General features: G+C 36.5%; 1 protein-coding gene across 2 annotated transcripts in view; it reads left to right on the forward strand.

Annotated features, from left to right (window-relative positions):
- TOPAZ1 (testis and ovary specific TOPAZ 1) overlaps positions 1 to 25,335 on the forward strand; it is a 44,636-nt gene extending 19,301 nt beyond the window's left edge. The window contains exons 8-21 of one of the 2 annotated variants that reach the window (XM_080387161.1): positions 1,492 to 1,577; positions 2,296 to 2,433; positions 6,768 to 6,831; positions 8,015 to 8,166; positions 8,377 to 8,469; positions 8,755 to 8,870; positions 10,365 to 10,431; positions 11,417 to 11,591; positions 13,144 to 13,244; positions 15,440 to 15,605; positions 16,463 to 16,627; positions 17,705 to 17,908; positions 18,982 to 19,165; positions 20,465 to 25,335. In XM_080387161.1, the coding sequence (XP_080243287.1) occupies positions 1,492 to 1,577; positions 2,296 to 2,433; positions 6,768 to 6,831; positions 8,015 to 8,166; positions 8,377 to 8,469; positions 8,755 to 8,870; positions 10,365 to 10,431; positions 11,417 to 11,591; positions 13,144 to 13,244; positions 15,440 to 15,605; positions 16,463 to 16,627; positions 17,705 to 17,908; positions 18,982 to 19,165; positions 20,465 to 20,678 (1,925 nt within the window). In that variant the 3' untranslated portion in view covers positions 20,679 to 25,335. Of the gene's footprint in view, positions 1 to 1,491; positions 1,578 to 2,295; positions 2,434 to 6,767; positions 6,832 to 8,014; positions 8,167 to 8,376; positions 8,470 to 8,754; positions 8,871 to 10,364; positions 10,432 to 11,416; positions 11,592 to 13,143; positions 13,245 to 15,439; positions 15,606 to 16,462; positions 16,628 to 17,704; positions 17,909 to 18,981; positions 19,166 to 20,464 lie in introns of those variants that run through there. The other variant, XM_080387162.1, reaches the window with a different exon arrangement.
- Positions 25,336 to 25,369: the final 34 nt, after the last annotated feature.

Genomic DNA, 25,369 nt, shown 5'->3' on the forward strand with positions numbered 1-25,369 from the left:
TTATTGGTTAGTATGGATGTTTATAAACGTGGATTTCCAGAATTGAGATCAGAGGTTCTTGCTTAGTTTCATATTATACTCCCAGTCTGAGCTTGCAGAACAATTTTATCATCATGTAGTTTACCAATATTTTCAGGAAGTGCAAGAAACATAGATGCTATAAAACACAACTGTAAAATACGTCTCTAGACTACACTTGTTTGAAATTGCTCATGTCTTTGGCCTTAGAAGTGTTGTATACACCTTCTGAAGAGTTCTCCTAAATCTTCCTCCTTAAAATCATTTGAAACTGTTGCCAAAGCGAGAGTTCCTGGGCTAGGAGAGGGCAAACCAGCCTTTTTTTTTCCCCGGAACTGTGCCAGTAGGATGGGCTATTTCACTTTAGTGCCTGCTCCCCTGCAAATTTCACATACAATCGACAGGGAGAGTACAAACTTTTGAAAGGACCTGGTCAGAAACTCTGTGCTGTGGTGACGGCAAGAATCTGGAGTAAAGAATTCTGAGCTCAATTTCCCAGTGGCATTTTTCTGCAGCTAATGGTTGACTGTTTTCTCAAGTCTTTTCCTATCACTAAATGTATCCAGTCTTGAACCTACCAAATTGCCCACCATCACTGCACAAAATTATGCAGCTGTGATTGTACGTAACACTTGGATATTTAATTGTTTTGTGTTATATTTCTCCTTCCTATCTTGTGATAGTCATATCTGTTAGAAAGACACGCACATTAAGAACCATGTAGGTAGTGCAGGTCTCTAGTAGAACACAGATCGTTACTGGATGCTCTTCTGCACTCTGACTAGTTTGTCAGAAAGAGCTAAGCACCCTGCCTTTTGAATACACAGTTCTTTAAAGGGGCCAGAGGGGAACCCTAGAAAGCAAAGCATTTAAAAGCTCTCCTTTCTCTTTAGATATGGAGTTGAATATTCAAACTTTTATGTTCCATTAACACTATTCATTTTTCAGAGAAATAAATCTGATATCAGTAATAATTAAAAGTTCTAAAACAAAGTTTCATGGTTAAGAGACCAGTAACTTACATTGGGCTTAAGCTTGATATTGCACTGCTTAAAAGAGAGCAGAAAATGTTTTATTTCAGTTCTGCAAAAATAGTTTAAATTTATAGCTAGTGATGTGGGAATGCAAAGATTACTAATATAGATGGGGTGGGGTCCTTTTGAAATTAAAATTTCAGGATATTTTAATTCCATTTCTTATCTCTGTAAGTTAGATTAAAAACCTTTGATAAAGTAGTGAAGTTTTTAAAATAAATGTTCTTACTCTTGAAGTTTCTGTGGAGTCTCAGTTTTAAGATAATTAAGAAAACTAACTTAAATTACTGGCTTTAGATTGTATTAATCAAATTTTCATCCATAATTTCTGTGATTTGAAGGAACTGTAAATATAAAGGAAAACAAGATAAATGAGAGTGGTTTCAGTATGATTTGTTTTATTACATGATACATTTATTGCCCTCATCCCAATTTTTAGATTACAGATTTTCAGGAAGAAGTCCTATACTGCCATTGCAAAAGTATGGAGATTCTGAGCCATGGAAGATGGAAAAAAATGCAGTTGTGAGTAGTTAAATCCTTAATGGTTTCTGATCCTTTGCCACTAATTTTTTTTATGGACATTCAGACAGTTCTCCATATATCTATTCAGAAATTACGAATCTCTGTATGTTTATGTTGCGACTGCTCTAAAGATGTTATCACTGAGTAAAGACAGTTTATGAGAACAAAATCAATGAGGGGACAGCTGTTCACTGGAGATTTGTTGATTTCTATTTCCAGCTTAAGCAGTATCAAATAATGCTTTTGGCTTTATTGTTTTTGTAGAACTGAAAAGCAGACGAGGTTTCATGTGTTTAAGACAGACTGCATTATCCATTATGCTGGGCACTGAAAAAGGGTAAAGGAAATTGAAGCCCCAGAATTCTCAGACTGTTACACAGAGCCATGCAAGAGTTAGTCACCTTTCTTCCTCCCCTCTACTCATTGTCTGTCTCATTTAGCAGTTCTTGCATTCTCTCTGTGGTCTTCAACACAGATTTTTGTCACATTGGACGCTAACATGACATGACAAGGGATTGATCTGGGTCCGCTTTGAAATGCTGCACATATAGTATAGAGATGAGGGTTGTTTCAAAGGTTGAATTACAGATCACGTATTCTTTGCTTTTGTTTATAATTTGTAGGTATTTTGAAATTCTGAAAAAAAATGAGTATGTTTGCTTTCAAAAATATTACCTGTTAGTTTTTTTCTGCTTGTTCCAATTTTATTTTATTTTAGGCTCCTCATTCAGTCCAGCAGATCCTTGAGATGATTGAATTGCCCCGTAAATATTGCAGATTTTATTTCATGACTTTGCGTGGGTGTGAAAGAAGAAAATGTTGGTTTGGGCATGTTCCTCAACAAGGGGATGAAAAGGTAAAGAAATACAATGAAGAAAGGAACGGATTGTAAGTGTGAACGCTTTTTAAATGCAAAATGACATCTCCTCTGTTCATTTATATACAGAAAGGGAATAAAGTTCAGAGATTGATGGATCAAAAGCATGTTCAGCAATTCTTCCTCTCAAGTTTGTTTAAAAGAAAATGGTAGAATTTTGAACTAGTAGATTTTTTTAAGAGAACAGACATCAGCAAAAGAGCAAGAATTAGGCTGTATGAATGTAGAGTAGTAAAACAGGGAAGTTCTGAGACGTTTCTATGCCAAGCATACAGAGACCTGTAAGCAAACCCAGACTTTGTATGTATTCTTAAAGTCAAAAGCCACCTATGGTATATTACTTTCTGCAAATCTTCTGCAACAGGGAAGTGTTTGTTTAAAGATGCTGTAATCTCCTTAAATGGAGCAACAATTCTCATAATATTTGCAGGCAAAAATACTTTTCCTGTGGTGGGCAAACTAGATGTGTTTTCAAATGATTTGGCAAAGAAATTATGAGTCTGTAAAACTTGCAGGAACTGTGCAGGGCAAGCTAGTTGTGCTGTCATGTAATAACATTTTGGAACTGGCTGTATGAATCCAAGACTTACATGGTTCTGTAAGTCACTCAGAAGCAAACAAAAACATTAAAACAACTAAACAAAGTCAAATGCCTAAACTTGTCACCATCAGGTCTTACACAATTGATTTCTTGTCTGTCATCTTATTGGTATGAGTACAATTTTAATCATCGATGTCAGTAAGTAAGAAATTACATAATCAAAACATAAAAAATTGTTGGTGAACCTGTTAGACATAAATACTAAAAAAAAAGTATCTAAAGGAGCTTATCCATCTCTTTGATATCTTAAATAACGCTGTGTCAGAATTTTTAAAATACATCAATGTAATTTGGTTTTATTTTTCTTAATGTTTTCTCTTTTCCTTTTTATGTCTCAAAAAGACCTGTTGCTTTTTTCTAATGCTTTGTAACCCCTTTGAAAATTTATATGACAGCTTAAAAATGCTAAGATAATGCAAGAGTAATTTTGCATGGGAAGTTTTCCCTTTTCCTCAATTGTTGAATATCTTTGGCAGGCTGTAGTGCATATCAGTAATTTTGAGCCAGTTTGTATGAATTACTGTGATTTGTAGTGCTTCATTATATACAAACACATTAAAGAATTAAATTATTTGTCTAAAGCTATTAAATTCCATCAGATTTTAGTTGTGCTGCAGCACTCCAGCACACTTACTGTTCTGCCCACCAAACCTAGCCTGATTTTCTTGGCAGTCTGGAAGTTTACTTAGGGATTTGTTTGTTTGTGTATTTATTTAATTTTTTAGAAATGTCCATGTAAAAATTAAAATAGGCCAAGCACCTCACGGTGGCACCAAAGTACATAAATGGAAGACAGGTAAAGCCGCAACAAAGTCATCTATTCAAATACAGGGGAGCTAAATTTTTTCAGGAACTGTTACACAGACTGGTAGTCTGCTTGCTTAGTACTATGCTTTCAGTGATGATCTTTAACAGAGTTCTTGGAGAGAAGTGCCTTTCCCTGGAATGGATATTCCTTCCTTCTCATTAAGTAACTGGCTGATGATTTTAACACTTCACCGTTGTGGCTGGTCACACAACACAGCAGTGATTTAATTCATAAAAACATCTTCTGTTTTGAAAAGAATACTCTTGAGCTCAGCCAGTTCAAGTTACCAGGTTGGAGGTTTTTTTTTAAGTTCCCTATAATTGCAACAGTGAAATCTCTTTTGCGTTATGAAAAGTAAACAAAACTATTAAAACAGTGTTTTAAATACTCCCCAAAGTATTTAAGGGGGGTTGAATATGCAGGGATGTAGGGGAGGGATCTTAACAACGTGTATGTATATGAGGGTTGGAGGGGATAAAGAAGGTGAAGCCGCACTCTTCTCAGTGGTTCGAGAGGAAGAGACAGTGGCCATAAATTGAAATTACAGGAAATTGTTTGGCTTGAATGATGCTTCAGACTGTAGCTTAGATAATAATTACACAGTTAGATAACTGGTTTGAAAACCTGGTTTTATGCAAACTGTATTTCTCTGATTTTATTTTAGTTTTTTGCACCTTACTCATTAACTTTTTTAGACTTCTTTCCACTAAAGAAATGTTCACTTGTAGTGACTTCTTACTCTCTTTTTCCTTGATCCTGTGAACCTCTAACTGGAAACAAACAGGATATAGAATAGGAAGATTTCTTTCTTCGTTAGTGTCATCTTGCAACTTCAGGGCCTTGGGTTGTGTTTTTTTTTAACCTGGCTTCCTAAAGAAATGAGACTGAAGGCTATACTGTCCTTTTGTTACTGTCTCTAACTGCCTTTAAATAATTTTTGAACCTCTTGGTCAGTTTCAGCCACATTTAATGTGGAGTGTGTGTCTCAAAAATGCCACAGGTTTTATAAACAAAAACTCTTGTGAAAAGGATCCTGGTTTTGATCTCGCTGAGTGAGGTATGGGATTTCCCTCCTTACTAAGCATCAGAGTGCACACTGAGTGGGAGATGTTGAAGGATTTCCTAAATTCTGGTGCTTGTTTTTCTAATTTAAGCACCTCTGTATTACTGTAGCAGAACTGTGTTTTACTGGACAGTTGGTTGCTTGTATAAGATACATTGCCCTTTATTACAGTTTTTTATTAAATTATCGTGTTAAATGAGTTGTGGAATCAACTGTTAAGTGACAGAATGGTGTGATCTACACGATCTTTTGAAAATGGGAATTGTTACTGTTAGGTACCTTCATTTGAAATCTATTATGGTTAACTCAAAATTTAGAGATTCTCACATTTTTACATGGTTTGTAGGTTCAGTTACACCTTTTAAAATTGAAACAACTAAATCAACCGAAGCTTCCCAGAAGCTATAAGTGAGTAACACGTTTAGTTTCTTTTATGAATGTAAAGTAACATGTCCCATGATCAAATACTACTATGACTGGATTTTCCAAGCAATTTCACTAATACTTGGAACAGTCAGAGCTCCAGATGCAGTCTTGGCTTTTTTTGGGAGTCAGTCCAAAGAAGAAGGAAAACAGATTCCAAAAGAAAGCAAACTAATTTACATACTGTAAGCATGTGCTAAAGTTTGTTTTGGAAATGCCCTCAGCCACCTGGGGTTGTAGATTTGGATTACATGAGTGCCATTCATATATATTAATGATCAAAAATTCTAATGATTTTCTGAAGTATATCTTAGACTATAGTTCAAAAGCATTATGACACTGTTTCAGAATAAAACCAATAAGCTTTATTTATACTCAACATACAGATACTGGTTTTATGTTCTTTGACTTGATGATCTGAACAGGTTAATGGTTTTTAAAAAACAATGATGTCTTGGCCACAAGCCAGTGTCTTCTGCTTTGATGATATTTCATTTGCTGTGTAACAAACTCCATTAGCGTGTCCTGTTTCATTTTGAAGTTGCATGTAAAAATTAACCTGACTCCATTCTATCATAACATGACTACTATTTTAGGGTGGTCTCTGTCTCTTGATTTTTCATTATTTCACAAAATAGTATTAAATATGACCCAGTTACATTGCTGTGAGAAAGACTGTAAATGTTCCAGAAGTGACAGAGGGTATCTGAAAGGGTGGGTGTTTTTTTCCTGACTTAGAATTCTAAGATTGAATCTCAGTAGTCTTTATTTCTTCATAAGTATCACAAAGCTGACAGCTTAAGATTTTAAGACAAGAATGTTCCAATACCAAATAACATATTAAAATAATCTAGGTGTGGATTTTTTTTTTTTTAATCAAGTAGGTCTGGGGTGAAGTGGTTCACTAAATCAAGTTAGTTCTGAGGTTTTTATTCTGTGTCCTTACGAGTGATTCTCTATTACCAAAGGATGAGTGTTACCAACTTGATTTCTAGATGATTTTTGACTACTTGGTACATTCACATAACTTTTGTTTATCATGTTTTCACTTTCACCTTTTTGCTTCCCTTTCTCTGTTTACAGTCTGCTACATTTATACTAATTCCAAAGTAACTGTATTTTCAGATTTTTTTTTGTTTGTTTGCTGTGAGTGTATACACACATACATGCAGCTGTGGTTACAGCAGATCCTTTCCCACATTTTGTCTACACTATTTTTCTATTTGATTTGCTGTCCTTTTGACAGCACCTTTGCCTATGGACCCAGTTCCCTTCTTATGCGATTTGTCAGTACGTATGGGTTAAAGAGAAGCAATGTAAAGCTTGTTTCCTTACAGAACTCATGTTTGTCAGTAGTTCTTGTTTGGCATAAACAGAGGTAACATTTTACTATGGTGGGTTTTTTTATCTTTTTCTAGATTTGCATGGCAATACTTAGGACATACATTAGTATCAAAGAATCAAGCCTTCTAAAACGTGCAGGTATGATACAGTAGAAGCTTTTGATGTATCTTTGGTACTTAGATTATTTAAAGCAAATAGTCTGTCATTTGCTTTATGAGAGAAATGAGTGCCACTTCAACAGTAAATAAGAAGTTCTGATTTCGAAGCAATACATCCAATTGACGTGTTTTCATATTCCAATTTCGCATTGAGGCTAGGTATTTAGATATGCAGTTACCCCAGGAGGCTGTTATAAACGGTACTTCCACGGAAGATGAACTTAGCCTGAATGAAACTAGCCTTGAGAGTAGAAATGAACTGTAGAAGAGTAGAAATGGAGAGTAGAAAAGTAACTGGGGCAGGAGGGAGGTTTAACAAAACCAAAATTTTGTTAAGGCACTCTTACACACTCTGGCCAAACATTACAAATCCAAAAACTTTAGATTTAAGCTCTTGAAATGAAGTGCTGTTACAGTACCCAAACAGCTGTAGTTTAGTCCTTTCACATTACCATATATGCAAACAGTTATGATTGATGCATTTTAGGGGCTGTATTTGATTCAGATCCGTCTGAGCTTTTGAGTTCAGTCAGAAAGGGCTAAATTTTACTCCGGACAGTCATTTCTTTTGTACCTGTTCTGAACAGTCCTTAAGTTTTTGAAAGCTTATTAGAGTGTAACACAATGTGAATGAGGGATCCCACTGCACCCTGTGTAGTAACGTCCTCATGCTGAAATACTGAGCATTCTGATGCAGATAACACTAGTTACCAGCACAGTACATGTCTCTCAAGGTCAGTCTGGAACAGGTTGTAACATGTTTCCGCTACAGGAAAAGGTATCCACCACAGTAACACTGCACTTCACTTCCTAGAGCTTCATGTCTGGAAAGGCCTTCACTATCTTGATGCACTTAGTGAATCTGACCCGGATTCGTGCATTTTTCTTGTGCTGCACCAAATCAGCTAAGCTTTCTTGAAACCCACAGGGCTTATGATGTTTAGCTGAATGACATGAGATTTCGGAATAGCCAGTCTGCATCTACTAAGATTAACGCTGTATTTAAACTGGATCTTTTCACCTGTTTTTTTCCATATTACTTGTCCCATAATATCCTGGATAGTTAAGGGTTGTTATACTGCATTTAAAATTTAAGGAAATAACTTGTTTAAGTAGTTAGCATCAGTTACCTGGAAGTGAAATTAATTTAATTGCTTTTTCAGTCCAAATATTTGTGAATTACTACAAAGAAGTTACTCCTGGTGTGGATTTTGCTTTTCAAGTGTTGAATGATCTTCTCTTTGCTTTGCTCAAGAACTGTTTGTTGCAGGAAGTATTTCAGATATTGAATGTAACTGTACAAATCAATACACTGGTAGGTGACCTTGTAATATTTTTTAAATCTTTGATCCATAGTTTCTTAGTTTTTTGAGTATTATACCATTCGTAGTAGTAAATTTGGTTTTACTCCGGTACCCAAAGCTTGTGGGGGGAAAGACAATTCAAGAGTTCCCATTATAAAAACTATAAACTTTATAATTGAGTGGAGTTGCAAAACTGATTGTGCTTTTTTTGTCTGAATTAGCCAGCTGTAGAGGTTCTTCTGAAAGCTTTTGATCATGTGGCAGCTTTGAATATAAGAGATGCTGTGCCTACATTAATTAGCACCTTTCATAAGGTATGAGTTTGATTGTACTACTGCTACTCGTTGAAATTTCTGAAATACCTTGCATGGTTTAAAACTCAAATGTATCACTTTAATATTATTTCAGTACTATTTTTTAGAAGTTATATTGTGACTAGCTGAATTTGTGGTACAGGTTTCCATTTATCCCTTAGTTTATGACTGAGATGCACTGTGATGTGTTTTTCCCACTGTTGTTTGCCACTTGCCTCTGGGAATAGGCAAGTGATCACAGTTTTTTTGTATGCTTACTTTTCTTCCCCCTGTTTGATATTGCAGCTCATTGGTGCTGGTATGATCCTTGAGTTTCACCATTTTGATTATATTATTAAGTGCCTTCACCAACTGCGAGTTTCCAGTCAGGAAATAGATACTGTTTTGAACATAAAATCCAGGTACGTATTTAAGGAGCTATTTTATGCTTACCTGTCCAGTTCCTTCCTCAGGTTCTATTTTTATAAATTCATGTAAAAAACTTTAAAAAGCAATTAGAAAATGCAAATGTAGTTATTTGGATGAAAATAGTGTCATGCCATGCCTAATTGTATTTTTTAAGAGCTGTCAATCTACTGTGCTTCAAAGATCAAGGATTATTAAGTCAAAATGTAGGCTCTGACCACAGTTATGATTTTTTTTTCCCGTATTGATCATCATTGTACCATCTGTTCCCAGCTGCGCTACAAGTTTATGTAACTGTAGTCAAATTAGAAACATCATGGTTTACTATATCATTTATGCCTGCATAAGCAAACAGTACTTCTGCACTAAACAACTGTTCTAGCCAAAAAGAGGATTAGTTATAAGCTGAAGTAGTTTTCTGCTTTCATTTACTGTGCAACTACATAAACACTTGTGCCAACACACCCAGGGAGGAAGGTCATTTTTTTAAGTACTGCTGGATTATACTGGGCAAAATGGGAACTCACAGCCCAGGTCTGTTCCAAAACTGTTGATGTCTCCCCATCACTTGCACAAGATTGTGATCCCCATTTTTTTAATCTGCATCATACATGTACACATAAATTGAGAAACTAAATTTGCAATTCATAAGGCAGCCTTTGATTCTTAGAGGAAACCAAATTTGCAGCATCTACTGTGTGAAAACAAGCCATCAGTGTTTCAAGTGAAAGCACTGTAGAAATTATTTCCTGCTTTTTATACTTTTCCCATAGAGTACCTTTCAGCCATGGATCTCAGTGTTTTACCAGTGCAACTTACCACACATGTTGGAGGTAATTTTTATGACTTTTCAGATCAGGAATCTCATTCACAAAGTAATGACCCCTTCCAGGTTGCCTCAGTATGTATGTTTTCAGTACAAACTGAGAAACAGTCTGTATCTATGAAGACTGAGCAGCTGTGCTGCTTCAACTACATGTATTAGCTCATTCATGTGTAGGTTATGTGTCTCTACATGATAACATCATACTGGGTAGATGTATCCATTGTTTCAGTGGCAGCATCAGAATAAAATATTATGCTCCTAGGTAGGTATTTGAAGCTGAATAGAACTTTCTTTCATGTAATTAACTTTTTTTATTTACTTCTATGTCAGAAATATATACAATACAGTTTTGCATTTACTTAATGGATTGCAAGTCTTATTCATACCTTTCCAGTTACTTTTCTACTAAAACAAGGGAATATTTTCTGTGAAAATAGCTCTGCTTAGTTATTTGCTTAATACATGCACTGGCTTCCCTTGACATGACTGTAAATGCCTGTTTTCAGCGTCCAGGTTGCATAGCGTGTACTAAATAGGATTAAAAATCACATCAACTTTTAGTTCAGATATGATAATTTGTTGATTGCCTTCTGCTAGTGCATAGTTTAGTTCAGTAGGATGGGTTAAAAGGTTAAAATGAAGTAATATTTTTTTCTTCTGAAAGATTTCAGGAAAGACATTTTGAAAAGAACTGGCTTTTTGACTTCAGCTTGGCGGTGGCTGAAATTCAGGTACAGTGTGCACATTCTTCAAGCCTGCTGGAATACATAAACCATGACTTCTTTTAAACCTACAAGAAACAGCAAATTTTACATAATGTAAAATTAGTGGCCTTTATTATTAAGTATATTGAGATTATGATAAAATATTTTAATGCAAAGCTGTGTTTGGGAAGGATTAATGTGCAGGGGAAAACTGTCTGGCTTTTCTGTGATGTCTATTTTAATTTACATACCTGCAGTTTTTATCTTGGTTTTGCATCTAATTCAAAGGTTTTATAACTTTCAGCAGTTTTTTCTCATGCCTTACATTTGTTGTGCTTGTAATTGGTAGTGGTACATCATTCCTCACCAAAAAATTATTTAATATATTATCTAGCAGATAGGATTCCTATCTGGTATAAAAAAGCACAATTGTAAAAGGCTGTAATTGGCAACACTAAGCAGGTATTTTAAAGAATAAGAAAATAACATTAAATATTCTTAATAATCAGACACTTTAATCTTTCATATTCAAGGGCAGATTACTTATTACGCAACATTATTGTATAGTTTACATATTATCACATTTACTGTACAGAATCTGAGACCACAATTTAAGAAGGGAAGAACCTGGACTGTTTTTTTTCCTCCTTTAACACCTAAGTCACCAAGTGATCTGGCAAGCCAGAGACTAATGCATATAAAAAGTAAAATGCTGAATGAATGCCAGTTCTTGAATAGGATGAATAATTTATGAGTTTCCCCAGATGGGGTCATGACATAAAGGGAAAAAGGATTTTAATTTCTTGGGGGGGAAAAAAGTGATTAGCAGTCCATGCAAGTTAGACAATGTGTAACTGTGCCGTATTGAACATGGAGGTTCTGGCAGTAGCATTTCATCTGCATCTTTTTTCTGCTTTAAGGCTGTTGCAGGTGTATGTCAGATTTCAGTGTATTTTCTGTTTGGTGTTCCGTACGTAGGTTCGCTTGTATTTACCCCTGGCTTTCTTTGCAGCATTGCAATGAAAAAAGTGACTGGAACAAGCTGGGAGCTTTATATGTTAATGCAAGAACTGGATGTGAACATTCAGATGATCTTCAGAAACTGTCTTTATATATTGCTGAAATACTGACCAGAGATTCTGAGACAGACAGACCAGGAGTTCCTTTTTGTGATTTTGCTGATGCAGGTAAAATTACAGAAGCAAGAATTGCTTGTTGTTCATCCCTATTCTTTGTAGAGTTTTTAAAAGAGGTCAAAAACTTAAGTTCGTATACTGTTTTCTGGATATTGGTTAATTTTATATGTTACAATATTCAGGATTTCTTGAAGTGCAAATACAATCAGGTAAAATGCTCAGTAGAAGCCATTTTTTAGTAGAAGTAAAATCCAGTGCTTACACTTAAAAGTCAAAGTTCTGAAGGAAGAACACTTGAGCTTTGTGAAATCAAGAATCAAAACCAAAGTAGGGGATCGTTTAATAAGAATGTTCTATGCTCAGGACAAAGGCAAATATATTTAAGTATTGTCCTGTGAAATGTTACACTCTAAATAGCAGAATAGAGCTGTAGATCCAGCTCTATATATATTTGTATATTTCAAAACACATTGAACAGGGTTACATCATGTATATAATTTGTACTTTTTTTAAAAATAGTAATCAGGATTTCCAGAATTATTTCATTCTCTATAGAACCAAGAATTTCTGCAAGGCCTGGGTCCACAAAACACCATCTAGATTTTTAATAGTTCTAGCAGCCTTTCTTACCCCTTTCCTCCCTATAGCCACTTAATTTACATGTCTGTATCATTCTTCCTAATAAGTTTGCAGAAAACTGAGGCTCACTGAAGTGTCAGTGTAATATTAAAGTGTTCTATAATGGATGACTCATATCTTTTTTCAACCTGTAGTAAGTACTAACATAATTAAGATTTATTCCAGATACTTGACATGATCTTTCTGACCAGACTTTCATATTATAAAGCAGCTATCACAGCAGCCAGTTGTGTCACAAACAGAGATTTTGGTGGGGCTTGGAACTTTGTCTTCCCTAGAGCAGTGGTCTCCAAACTGATAGGCACCTCTAATAGTAAAAAATTTTTGAGCACTCACCCCCAGTTTATTTATTTAGTAATTTATAAATTATATACATGTACTACTGCATTAATATATTAAGTACATTACAAAAAATACACAAAAATAGAAATTTAAAAGATGAGATAAAGATGGAATAAGCAGTACTTTAAAAAATACTTTATTTATCTATATTTATTTTTTAATGATACAAAAAATGTTTTATTCTCACACCTGAATGGATTGTTGTGCTCACACTCCACTTTGGAGACCACTACTCTAGAATACCAACAGTGCTTCCAAAGTGGTCATATAATATGGTTGGAAAAACTTGTAATTACTCAGTTCTGTAATTGCCAACATTTCTCCATGGTGCTAGAAAACACAAAGCTTCTTTACAAGTAATGATGTTACTAAATTATGCCATTATATGTCCAAGGATCTGTCCAGTGTCCAATGAATTAGACTGCTGTGAAATAGTGCCTGAATAAACTGTAGTTATTTACCCTGCTTCTGGTATTACGACTTAGGAAGTTACTACTTCTAATGGCAAATACTTCAGAAAGTGTATTTAGTATTTTCATAATGACCATGTCTTTCAAGTGTGTAATTTCTTTAAAATTGCATTTACTTGTAAAATTAAAAAAAATTGTTTTTTTCTTTCCAGTAATAAAAAAATCACAACATAATGAAGCAGACAGAGTTTTCATTGGAAGGACTGGGATAAGTGTAATGTATTCTTATCACAGGGCACTGCAGTGGATAAAGGTATACTGGACTATAGGAACCTGACTGAAAGAAAAAGAATGAGTCATTTCTTTTCTAGATGTTAAACTGTGTTTCTCTAATTAAATGGCTGGATGTGCCACCAGCCTCCCCACCATTTTAGTATTTCTTAATTGTCCAGCTGGATTGAAACATTTATTATGCCTTTCTGAGCAGTAGTCTTCTATGAAGCCCATAACTTTGTCTTGCAACCTATCGTTCAGATTCAGCTTTTGACTTTTCTGAGCTAAGGATAAATCTGGATTAGACAGGTCTTCCTGAGATTCTGGGGTGAGGTGCTGATGTCATTGTTTCCCAGAAATGTCACTTTCTTCCATATGACAATATGGCTGTATTCTGAGACCTCCCAACACAAGAAATATTTAGAGAAGCTTGAGTGGGACCTTCCCTGCACTGATGCTTCTGAATCTGACCCTAAATGGAATTGATAAGGCTGGAAAGAAAGAAGAGACATAACAAGGCTGCTGCTCAGTTGGTGAACTGCTCATTCCTCAGAATGTCACTAGAAGTGCTTTTCTTCCGGTGCATCTAAGTTCTGTGGATCTTGCAAAGACTCAGATCTCATAAAGAAATACCCTTTACAGTCCTTTCTTTGCTGCCAAATATTAAAAAGGACTTTTGTATACAAGTATTACAGGGTTAAGAGACCAGACCTTTCACTGGATGTTTTATACTCTGTAGACCTCATGCAGTATTGGTCATAAGTTCGTTGCGGCAAGATCCGTTTCACTGTTATCCTGGAAGGAAGCAGCATATACCAAGTTGGATCTCTCATACAATGCAACATGACCAGTGACAACATAAGAAATAATATAAACCACCATGATTTTGGAGTGTACTTTGGTCAGTGATCATCTGAGCTTACTGTGTGTCAATGGGCCTGATCCTTACAACTAATAATTGTGCTGTACTGGGATGTTCCTCATCCCATACAGAATGATTTCCAGCATGTATTTTTATGAACAAAAGCAAGCACTCTCCTTGTCCCCTTTTGTCTCTTGGAGGGTTTTTTTTGTGAATTGAGTTTCTACCCTTTCTAGTTTGCATCAGAGGATTAAAATATCTTATATACTGTGGTCTCTTAAGGGATGACCTTCAGGAATTCTGTTACATAAAACCTCTGTGCACTGCTCATCCAATTTCCAGGGTCAACCCAAGTTCCAGGAGGTATCTGCTTCATCTAAAGGCAGTACACCCGTTCTGATGAATCATTTCTCCTAAATCTCCCTTTTCCTTTACCTCTACAACCCTTGTTCTGCGGCCACAATGAATGCGCACACATGACCACAATTTTTGATAAGCCACCTCCTCGTTGATACACCCACTAAGCAAGAGCTGAAAAATGTTTGGAGTTGCATTCGTGTTGCTTGACCAGCAAGGTGCAGCTAGACAGAGCAAGTGCTGCATCCTGCCTGTCCTTGCCTTACTGGGGACATTAATTTGATATCCCACCTTGACTTGGATCATCATCTTTTTCTCGATTGGTCAAATCTTAGTTATCCTTGAGACTGCTACCTTTCTTCCATCTTTGACTGAAAAGGCCATCCAAGGAGTTGTTAAGAGGAAGCTTCTGGAGAAAACCAGTGTAAATATCAACCTGGAATATGATGATCAAGTTGGTGGTGGTTATACTGTTGGCCAGATAGAAGCAGCTTTTACTAGCTTAATTGTCCATCTGAGTACAACTATCAGTGTTCTTTTTGGCATATGCTGGAGTAATTACTTCAGTTTAACGATTATGCCTCTGCTGCAAAATGAAAACTCTCAGTATGAATTTTTTAGAATTTTTTAGGTTGTGTAGTCCTGAATGTAATCAAAAGTGAAAATATTAATATACTGAAGTAAGCAAATACAAATTAATTACAAAGTATATTAAGAATACTCTGTAAGAACATTATATAGTAGAAATAATGTTATGGGGAATAGTGTGCTGGGAACTGTTCAACGGTAGGTTGGTGGGGCGGGTTTGCCTACACAGTCAAAAAAACTTACTATTCATTAGAAATTTTAAAATACCATTTTTTTCCCCAGCTCAGTTTGGATAACTAAATTGATGCCTATAAATCTGTATCACTGAATTACATCTGCTGTATTTTGTGCAAATATGCTCTGTGTTTGCTGATATCGTTGCTTTCTCTGACCTTTCCCCTTCCTTTCTCTTCTCCCTCTTATACTAGGGAAGGAAGGTTTTGGATAAGTTGCATGAGTTGCAGATACCTTTTACACTCTTGAAAGGACTTACAGGTGCAGAGGGGTTAGCATCAAGATGTCAAATTGTTAATAAAGCTGCAGAAATTTTTCTTGAAACTGGAAGTTTGGATGGAGCAACATGGGTTTTGAGAGGTAAGCTCATCTTATAAAAAAAAATAATTTTGACTTAAATTTGAACAGTCCCCTTCTATGACAGATTTCAGATGAAAGTTACAAGTTGGTCTGTGTTGTTAATAATACTGGGTCAACAAAACCAAAGTGATCCATCTTACTGGTTAGTATTCTTGAAATGTATAAGAAATATTATGATCAATACCAATTTTTTTTCAGAAAAATTTTCACAATAGTCTGCTATGAACACCATTCTACTCAAAAGCCTACCATAATAAGGGAGGGGTGTAGCTGGGAAAGTGACCCTACCCCATGTAGATTTCCTTTGAGCCAGGTGACATTCAGTGTCAAAATTTTCAGTCTTGAGTCAGTGTAGTGTTTCTTTCTTCTCACAGTATTGCCATTTAGTAAAACAGCTTTAGAATGATACCGTATTTCCGCAATTAAGTCACACGTAATTGCTGGCTTTTTGGAATTCTGATATGCTGAAAAGAGAAGAAACTCAGAAGTATAAACAAGACTAGAAGGTGTTCTATAAAGTAATATGGAGGGTCTAAAATTTGCTATTCAGTTTTATATATGTACATAGATATATACATGTTTATATACCCACATATATATGCCACTGACAGCCTGTTTTACTACCATGATACCACGATACTTAGTAAAAGAGGTTAAATACAATATAAAGGTTCAGTGAATCCATCTGAGAAGTACTGGTGATAAGGAACGAATTATAAATAACTAGAACTGCATTTTTTGTGAAATTCTGAAACTTGTTTTCTGCTGTGGTTTACAGCGTATTCTTAATGGTCAAAAGTTTTGGCATCCAGTAGTTTCGCTTCACAGAAATAATACTTCACTGTTGTTTGCTGCAGAGTCAGAGTGGACCACAAATGCACCATTGTGGCCCTGTGATAAAATAGACATCCTCAGTCGACATAATCTGTTATGTACACTAGTGCAGAAGTATTTGAGGAAGAGTTTATACAGGCAAGCGTTTGAAGCTCTGCAGAACTTACCAGGTTTTCAAAATAATTTTGGTAAGTAAAGAAAAAGGTACTGCATTAAGAGCTAAAAATTTAACAGATTATTCTGTACTGTTCTTTTTGCTTGTTTTCTCACTAAAATTTGTTGAAATAAGATCATTTTTTACAAGCCCATTATTTATTTCCAAAAAGTGTAGTGTCAGTTAAACCAGGTATTGTGCTCTGCACTCATGCCACACATGTGTATGCACACATGCACATACATGCACACACACAGTTTATACACCTGTCCTCTTTTTCCAGTTGTCTTAGTTACACAGGACAAGCGGAAAGACTCACTAAATTGTTAAGGATCATACACAGTCTATACAATAAGATAAAATAGGGATATCATTGGGGCAATTCATTCTATCTTAACTTCAGATAAATGCATTGGGTTTTTTATATAACTGAGCCAACTAACCTAGGCATCTTTTACATACCATATTAAGAACTGAGTGCTCTTTTGGGCTCAATTTATCTGACAAATTTTGGATGTGTACTTCAAGACGAGATGCGTAGTCACGTAGGCTCCACTGAGGAAGCCTCAGCTGATTCCTGCGTGAAGGTCTCAGTCCTGTTGCCAGTGTGTGCTTTTAGGTATGTTAGGAGAGCTTAGTTGGAGACCACCTGCTTAAGAGAATCATTTCTTGTCATGTGAGTCATGAGGTGGATAGAGGGCTGCTCAGTCTTGCTGAGAAAGGGACAGTTGAGAGAAAGTGGACAGTTTGGAATAAGAGTAGAAGCAGAACTTGAAGCACTAAGGTGGTTTTTCTTGGTGGAAACTGTAAAGTCTGAGAGATGAGGTGAAGATTCTATTTATAGGCTTGGGCAAGCGATATATGTTTTTATCTAATCGTATTGGTTTGGGCAGCAAATTATTACTTGGTCCTTAACATTTCTCTTTTATGATGTGAATTAACTAACTGTATGAAAAGATTTACAATGAATAAAGCATTATCACAACTTAACCTTGTTCCATTTTGCTGACAGAAGCAAGAGTCCTGATTTAGGTACTGACTGAGAAGCGATTCTTCAGTTAGATTTGCATTTGACTTAATTCAGTAGTTAATATTCTTCGTTTCATTTCAGATACTGTAGATGTTTCTCAGTATAGCTGCCTTTTTAATGAGCTGATAAATGCCTGTTTTGAGAGCAAGAACCTTGGGGTCTCGTCTTCTGCAGTAGATTTCATGCTTTCAAAAAACATAGCTATTGATTTATTTTTGCTTAGAGGATTAATCACAGCTTTGGGAAGAAGTTCTTTGTGGTCTAAAGCTAGGACCTATTACAAAAGTAAGTTGCATCTTGAAACAATATCCTTCCCTTATGTTCTTTGGATAACACATGCTTGTAACAGCTCAGTATGTTGAGAAGAAATGTGTAAGAGTATACTTTGTAAGAAGAAAACATTGCTTTCGGTGTCACTATTGGGAATTTATTTATAACCAAAATGTTTATTGTGAAATATGAATTGGTACATACTACCAGGCATGAAATAAACATAATTCTGATAAAACTAATTTACATTCAGTTTCAGAATCTCAAAAATGTGAACCCTGAAATTATTAAAAAGCGCATCATCTTTGCTTTTTCATCGAGGCAAATTAAATTTCTTTGTACTTCTCTTTAGAGCTGTGGTGGTAAAATTACTAATATTTAAGATTTGAGAGGTCTGGCTAAGAAGTTTATCCCAACTAAAAGAAAATCCCTTCCAGCTAAAAGCTAACTGTCTGTGATTGTTTTCAGCTCAACACTTCTGAGCTAAGATAATTCATAATACGGGGTGTGCCACTCTGATACGATCCACCAAAAGCTATCTGTCCATACAGTCCCATTATTTACTCTTCAATTCTGTCTTAGAATTGTGGTGGTTAGCAAGCTGCTTGAGGAGTCTGTCCCTCCCAGGGTGGATACTTGGCTTTGTTAACATTGAAATGATTGGTTTTCGCCTCCTTTACCACCCCCGCCCCCCTCTTTACCACCCCCACCCCCCCCTTTGCCCCTGCAGCCCCTTTGCCCTCTTCAAATGTCCTCTCACTGTCATCATGGTTAATAAAGCTTCTGTCTGATCTGTCCTAAATTGTACTTGTGTTATTACGCACTTGGAGTCCCCAGATTTCTGACAGAGCTTTTTAATCATCACTGATAGTATTCATTGATGAAAAATAACATTTTAGAACAGTGAATATTATGAGTGAATACTATTTGCTGTGTTCTCAAATCAGGCCATTTCACAGGTGAAATAGTAAATTCCATTATGATTTTGGGGTGCTTTTTTTCAACATTCTTTGTCACATACCAAAGGAAACAGATCTGTGTTCAGTATTGGTAATCCTAATTCCTTACGTTTCTGCATTTACTCTCAGGTGCTTTATCATTGGGTTGCTATCCACCACTGCAGGGAAGTTTATGGAACAAACTTTTGATTATTCCGTCTTACTTGTCTGAGGTTGAGATGCTGTTGGCCATTGAAATATTTCTTGTTTCGAATGCTAGTGATATTCAAAGTCCAGTGGCTACTAGTCAGACTCTTCAGATAATACTGAAAAGGTTTGTTGTCAGATATGTACTATTTTGATTGTATTTATCTGTGTGATCATGTAATTAATAAGAGATCTTGTTTTCCATTGGCTGGGAAAAAGAATGCTTGGGTTTAAAACTAGTTTTTAATCCTTATTTCTAAAGTGGTTATAGAACAGTAGATGTTTGGGGGGTTATTATTTTATTATTTTTAAATATGTATGGCAGAAAAGTAATTGCTCCAGAGTGATACTGGCCTATGTTCCCTAACTGAATGCATCTACTGCACTGTGTGTACTGTATTTTCAAAACCAGGATAGCTTGATATCTTGGTATATAAATTCTTGTGTTCTGGTTTAAGCAGTGGGGTAGAAGAACACAGTCAAAATATTACTCCTTTCAAAAAGCAACTCAAACATTTCTTAGCTTTTTTTTTTTCTTTTTTTGAAACAGCATGAAGCCATTTTACTTGATTTGCTTTATAGGGGATGTCACTGTTTGTTCATTTTTTCCCCTTTCTGTGAGACTTAATACCTTCAGATAAAAATGTGTTGGGGTTTTTTTTCGTTTTGTCCATAAGCCACCAACCACTGTCACTACATTATGCCTGTAATTTATTTTTCAAGACTCTGTTTGCTCTGAGATTGACTGGTTCGGCATCAAAAAAGTAAAACTGCATAGAAAAGCGGTATTTGTTAAGAAGGATGAACAGTGGCATCTCAAACTTGAGAACTTGGTCTTCCTTCCCCTCTACCCTTCCCAAGGAATGCATCTCTTAAATTTGTACTTTTGATAAATGAGAAGTTTTTTATATCTTGTTTTTGTGTGTATGCTCTTGTACCTCTGCTTGTTTGCTTAAAAAATAAGTTCTGCTTTTGCAAAAACGTAGGCATGTCACTTAGGCACATCCTTATTCCAAAAGTGATTACATGCCAAAGATGAGTAATCCTTTTGATTCAAGCATGTACATGAATTCTTGCTATATCCAGTTCATAAAACTGTGTACATTCCTTTATTTAATTTCCCAGTCGAGTTAAATATTTCATCATTAAACTTGCTGTGAATATTGCAGACCTACTTGGCACGGGCATTAGATCCTATTACTTTTCATCACCTTAAAATATATTAAAAATACACTTTTTCTTAACTTTGATTCTACAGAGTAATCAGCTAAAATTTGTCTAGAAATTAACATAATCTGTTATAAGTGAAGTGAACACAAGGCATTATTTTAATGTTTTGCAGTCTTGTTGCCAGTATAAAGCATCAGGCAAGTGACACAAGGCCTGTATGGTGCCTAATTTTGTATTTGTGAAAATTCACTTACAGATGTGAAGATCAGACAGTTCAGAATAACAGTGACTATCAAAAGGCAGTGGAGAGACTAATCCTGGCTGCTCGTATATCTGATCCGAAGCTTTTTCTTAAGTATATGACAATGAATGTTAATATGGAAGAAGTTTACAGCTTGGAGCTTACATCTGCTTTAAAGTGGCTTCAGGAGAATATGAAATGGGCTAGGAACGTCTGGCTGTTTCAGTAGTCATTAAATAGTCAAGACTTCTGGGGTTTAGTGGTTAAAGCAATTGTTGTTGAAAATAATATGATAATAAAGGCAGTTCCCATTGTGTTCAGACTTGCCTTCCTGATTTACAGCAAGGCTTCAAACTCAAGTTGTGTTTTTAAATACTCACATTGATGGTAGTAGCACAGAAAGACTGATTTTTTTCCCTAACTGTATAGATTGTCAGACTGACTTAGATGTTTTGTGACAGCATCATTAGAAAATGAAGAAGCTGCAGCCTCAGAACCTACATTCTCCCTTCTTATGGAGAATCTAGTACCAACTGTTGCTCTTTTCTTAGCAGTTGATGGTATGTAAGTGCACTGATTGCATATATCTGCTGTTCTTGTGAAACATTTTCCACATTGCTTCATAGTCTGTAGAAGTAATATGTTTCCTTTTGTCTTCCTCACAGTATCTTGTGAGGATATTGTCCTATCTGTATGCCCCTCAGCTCTTAATTTCTTTACTCCAAAAACCCAATAGAAAGCACTGAGAAAAAAAATAACTTCGGAACTGCTTGAGACATGCCTGACTTAAGGATATCTTCTCCTTCACAGAACTGAGAGAGTCTACACAAGTTGCTCACGCTGAAGGTTTAGTTGTGTCTTGATGATAATTTGTATATGGCTTCACATTCATATATATGCATACTTCCACTGAAAAGGAAAACTTGCTTTCTCCCTTGATTGTGGTTTACCCATTTTTTAGTTTCTGCTGACTGCATGATGAGATGGAGGCTTTAGCAAGCTGGTTCTAGCATTTTGGTTCTTTGGGAATTACTCTTTTTTTTTTTCTTTTTTTCCCATCTGCAAATCCTGAATCAGATTCAGAACATTAATTGCTTAAGGCACACTTCATCTACTGATCTGCATCCTGAGCAAGAAGAGCCAAACATTTCATATCAGAAAACTCCTGTGGCAAATCAGTGGGACCTCTCTCAAAGTTGATACGTGCCTGAGCTCCCCACTTCCATAGTGTTCGTTTAGATCTCCAGTACCAACTTACATAAACATGCCAATAATACAGCTCTTTTGGTGCTGCTCTCCATCCCCTTTAGAGCTTTTTCTGCTGACAATTTCTGCTCTATTGAGCATAGAAAGAAGTTCATGGAGTTTTTTAAGGCTGTTCCATCATAAGTGAGATCAAGATGGTGGCATAAGGCCTCAATGTTTGAAAAATCTTCCCTTCCTTTGGGGCAGCATGAGTCTGTTCCCAGTCCCAGCAACATCATTGCAGGTGTCCCTTGCGCTTCTGAATCATGAAGGCCATTGTGATCTTAGCACTGGGTGGTTGTGGAGGGTTTTGGAGGTGTACTGGTGTTTTTTTGTTTGGGAGTGTTGCCACTCTAGTCTTGAGATTCATGCCGCTAATCTGCTCTCATTAATCTGATCATCAGTTGTTAGATTCCTGACCCTCTTTGATAGCACTGCTTATCCAGTCTGTCTGGGAGTTACTACTGAAAGAGATAGGATTGTGAATCTGATGACTGCCTAGATCAGTGCCTTCCTCCTGTGCCAGCTGTACAGAAGAATGCAAGGACAGAGGCTCTTATATTTTCACAGGGTATCATTCTTCTGTAGGGATCTCATCTGCTTTCCTTCTAAGAAATGGTAGATTCAATGCTAACAATCAGATGGCATTTCTTTAAAAGCCCTTTACCTCAGAATTTCTCTTGAAGAACAGTTGGCATGAGTTCAAACAGACCTAGGGTTCCACCACTTGTCACCAAGATTGTTCTGCCATTTGTAAGGCTATCCACCTGATAAATCCAGTAGAGTTCTGCTGCTTTTGTTTCCTAGTAGCTGAAAGAGTAGATAAGAAGTGATCAGGTTTCAGATGAGGAATCTAAACTGATGTTCTTCCAGCCACTCCAGCATTAGTGGCAAGAGCAATTTGGGAAGGTTTCAACAGACTAAAACTGGCAGTGAGAAACTTAAGTCATTTTTGCTAATTACTTTTTGTAAGATCCTTTGTAGCTTAATCTCCCTTGGAATTAGACAGAGGCTATCTGAACCTCAGCTAAATCCCCTGTTTCTGTAAGCAGTACCAGATGTGGCTAATACTGTGTCTGAGAGATGCAGAAAGACAAAATTCTCTTAGTACTGTCTATGACTCCAAAGCTTGGGATGTTCTAGAGACAGCATTGTTTTTTCCATTATAAGCAACCTTGAATTGTCACTTAGATTATCCCCAGAAAAAAACCCAAATACTGCTTTTTTTTTCAGAGGTTAATCATTGACCTTCTAGCTTAACTTGGAACTGTGTAAAATTTGTGCAATGTTTTGGCTCCATCTCCTGAGTATCATCTTCAGCTGATAGGACGCAATCTCAGCCATGTTTTGTATTAACAAGCAAACCAAGCTCCCCACATTGTTGCTCAGAAGTTATGTTACAGCTGGTGCAGCTGGTGTTCCTGACAATACAGGGTTTCTCCTATCACCATGATAAACCAGTAGGCAGTTTGAACAACTTTACTGTTAAGTCCTGTGTTTCACATTTTTGTGCTGTCTGGATCCACCTGAAATACCATACAAATCTGGTCATTTTGATGTGTAACAAAACACCAGAAAGGTTTCTTGAGCAACATACCCCGTACCATTTTGGTGACAGAAGTTCCATGTGCTAAACAGGACAAAACTGCCATGTGGAATGGAAGCGAGCCTGGAAAGATGAAAAGATGTTCCAAAGAATAAAGTTAAATACAACAAAGGCAATGCAGTTCTGCAGAGCCAGCCACTCAACAGACAATATCCGTATTTTTGCTTTTCCCCAGGTATAAGCTACTGTTTCTTAGTAGCTGAAAGCACTTCTGTGTTAGAGATTAAGCAACTCCTTTGATATATGTAATTTTTCATATGGGAAATAAAATGTGTGTTTATCTGTTTGCAGAGAGAGAGAGAGGTTCCTGTTCTGCACTCAGTAGCTAGGTCTAGACAATGCCATGCTCCTTTAGTATGCTGTTAGATGCATGAGAAGTTCCCTTGGTGAAAATCTTTCTTATCACCGATGACAAGGTACGCTCTTAGAAAGCTTGCTTGTGTTAGGTATGGACAGTTTCTTGTAACTAAAACAGAATAACGTTGTTTGGAAGACTTACCACAGTTTTATTTCAAAGCATTGATAAATTTTGAGAGTTTCTTAACCCCCATCAGGGACGGAGGTGAGAAGCTGGAAATAGAAGCTTGATAGTTCTGCAGTGTTTTATAAAGCAATTGGGGGGGATCATTTTGGAGTGGTTGTTACGATGTTAATAAATGTTTTTTATTCTTTATATGAAGTATCAAAATATCTGAGTCAGTATTGTCATTAAATTGTTTAATTCCATTCAGATCCCTGTAATTCATATTCTTGGATATGGAGGAGGATAAGCAAATGGCAAAGTAGAGGTGAAGAGTTTAGCATGTTGTAACTACTACAAGAATCTATAGAGTATGAAATGCTGCATGAGGAGTTCAAGACTGTGTGAAATCAGTCAGTATACAGTTTTTCACCAGGCCGTAGCACATAATGTAGCAAATGCTCATGAATAAATTTGGGCTAAAACTCCCAGCTGTGGATGTGGCCCAGCTTCCAGTGTTCAGTACAGACTTGAGCGGAGGCTACAGCTAGGCTTGGGGGCTATGCTTGATTCGCTGAAGAATTCTCATGGATGTTAGCATTTCATATGAGGAGAAATAGTAAAACTAAATGTCCTTGGTGTAGTAATTGAACTTATAATTACCAAGATCTTAATGCCATACTCCTCAGCTTATTAAAATACAGCCACATTAAGATCAATTACTAGTTTATGTTTCTGGCCTTCAACATTCTCCGTATGCATCTTGCAGTGTTGCAGGTTTGTTTTGAGGTTGGTTTTTTAGTTTGTTTTGGTTTTGCAAATCCCAGGTCTACATTTTTCAGTCTTAACCCCTCCCGCATTTTCTAAAATGACTGGTATGATGAGTAGTAGCAAAAATTAAATGTTGCCATGATCAGCCTCAGAGCTTCTGTGCCACTGTGGTGAAGGGACTGGAGAAATTGATGCTGCTTTCTGACCACCTACAGGCCAAGGACCAGAACAGAAACAAAAGCAGCAAGGAGAAAATGACTCAGTTGCCGCATGTAGCAACTTTATTGTGATGCTTAAAATTGTCCTTCTGTTAGGGAACAAGAGGTAGTCAAAATACAAACTTTTTCATTTTGTAGAAACCAGGGACATTTAGTTTTACTATTTCTCCTCATATGAAACGCTAACATCCATGAGATGTTAAATTTATCTGGTATAAAACAATGTTTTCACTCCGAGATGCCTGTGCTGCTCTTGCTGAGCCAGTGGGACAGACCCTGGGAACCGACAGGGAGTGGTGAGACCACATACCAGAGTACTATTCCCATGGAATATTCTGGTGATATTCATAAGCAGCAAGTGTTGAGACCTTCAGCTACAACGTAGGACTTAATTCCTGTGCCTGGGGGGGCAGGGGGGACAGTGGTACTCTGGCTCCATTTGACATGTCCCCTACGCTGTGGAGCTGGTACCTGGCAGTGTCACCTGCCAATTACCCCTCCCAATTGATTTTATTCCCCACCGAGTTCGAAGAAATCCCTGCTGAAATGAACGGCATGCTTTTCTGTTGAATCGATTAAATTTATTTTTTCATTCGCCCAATTACGCAACCAATTTGCTT

The sequence above is a fragment of the Falco punctatus genome, assembly GCF_963210335.1.
Source record: "Falco punctatus genome assembly, chromosome: 4".
Taxonomy (NCBI): domain Eukaryota; kingdom Metazoa; phylum Chordata; class Aves; order Falconiformes; family Falconidae; genus Falco; species Falco punctatus.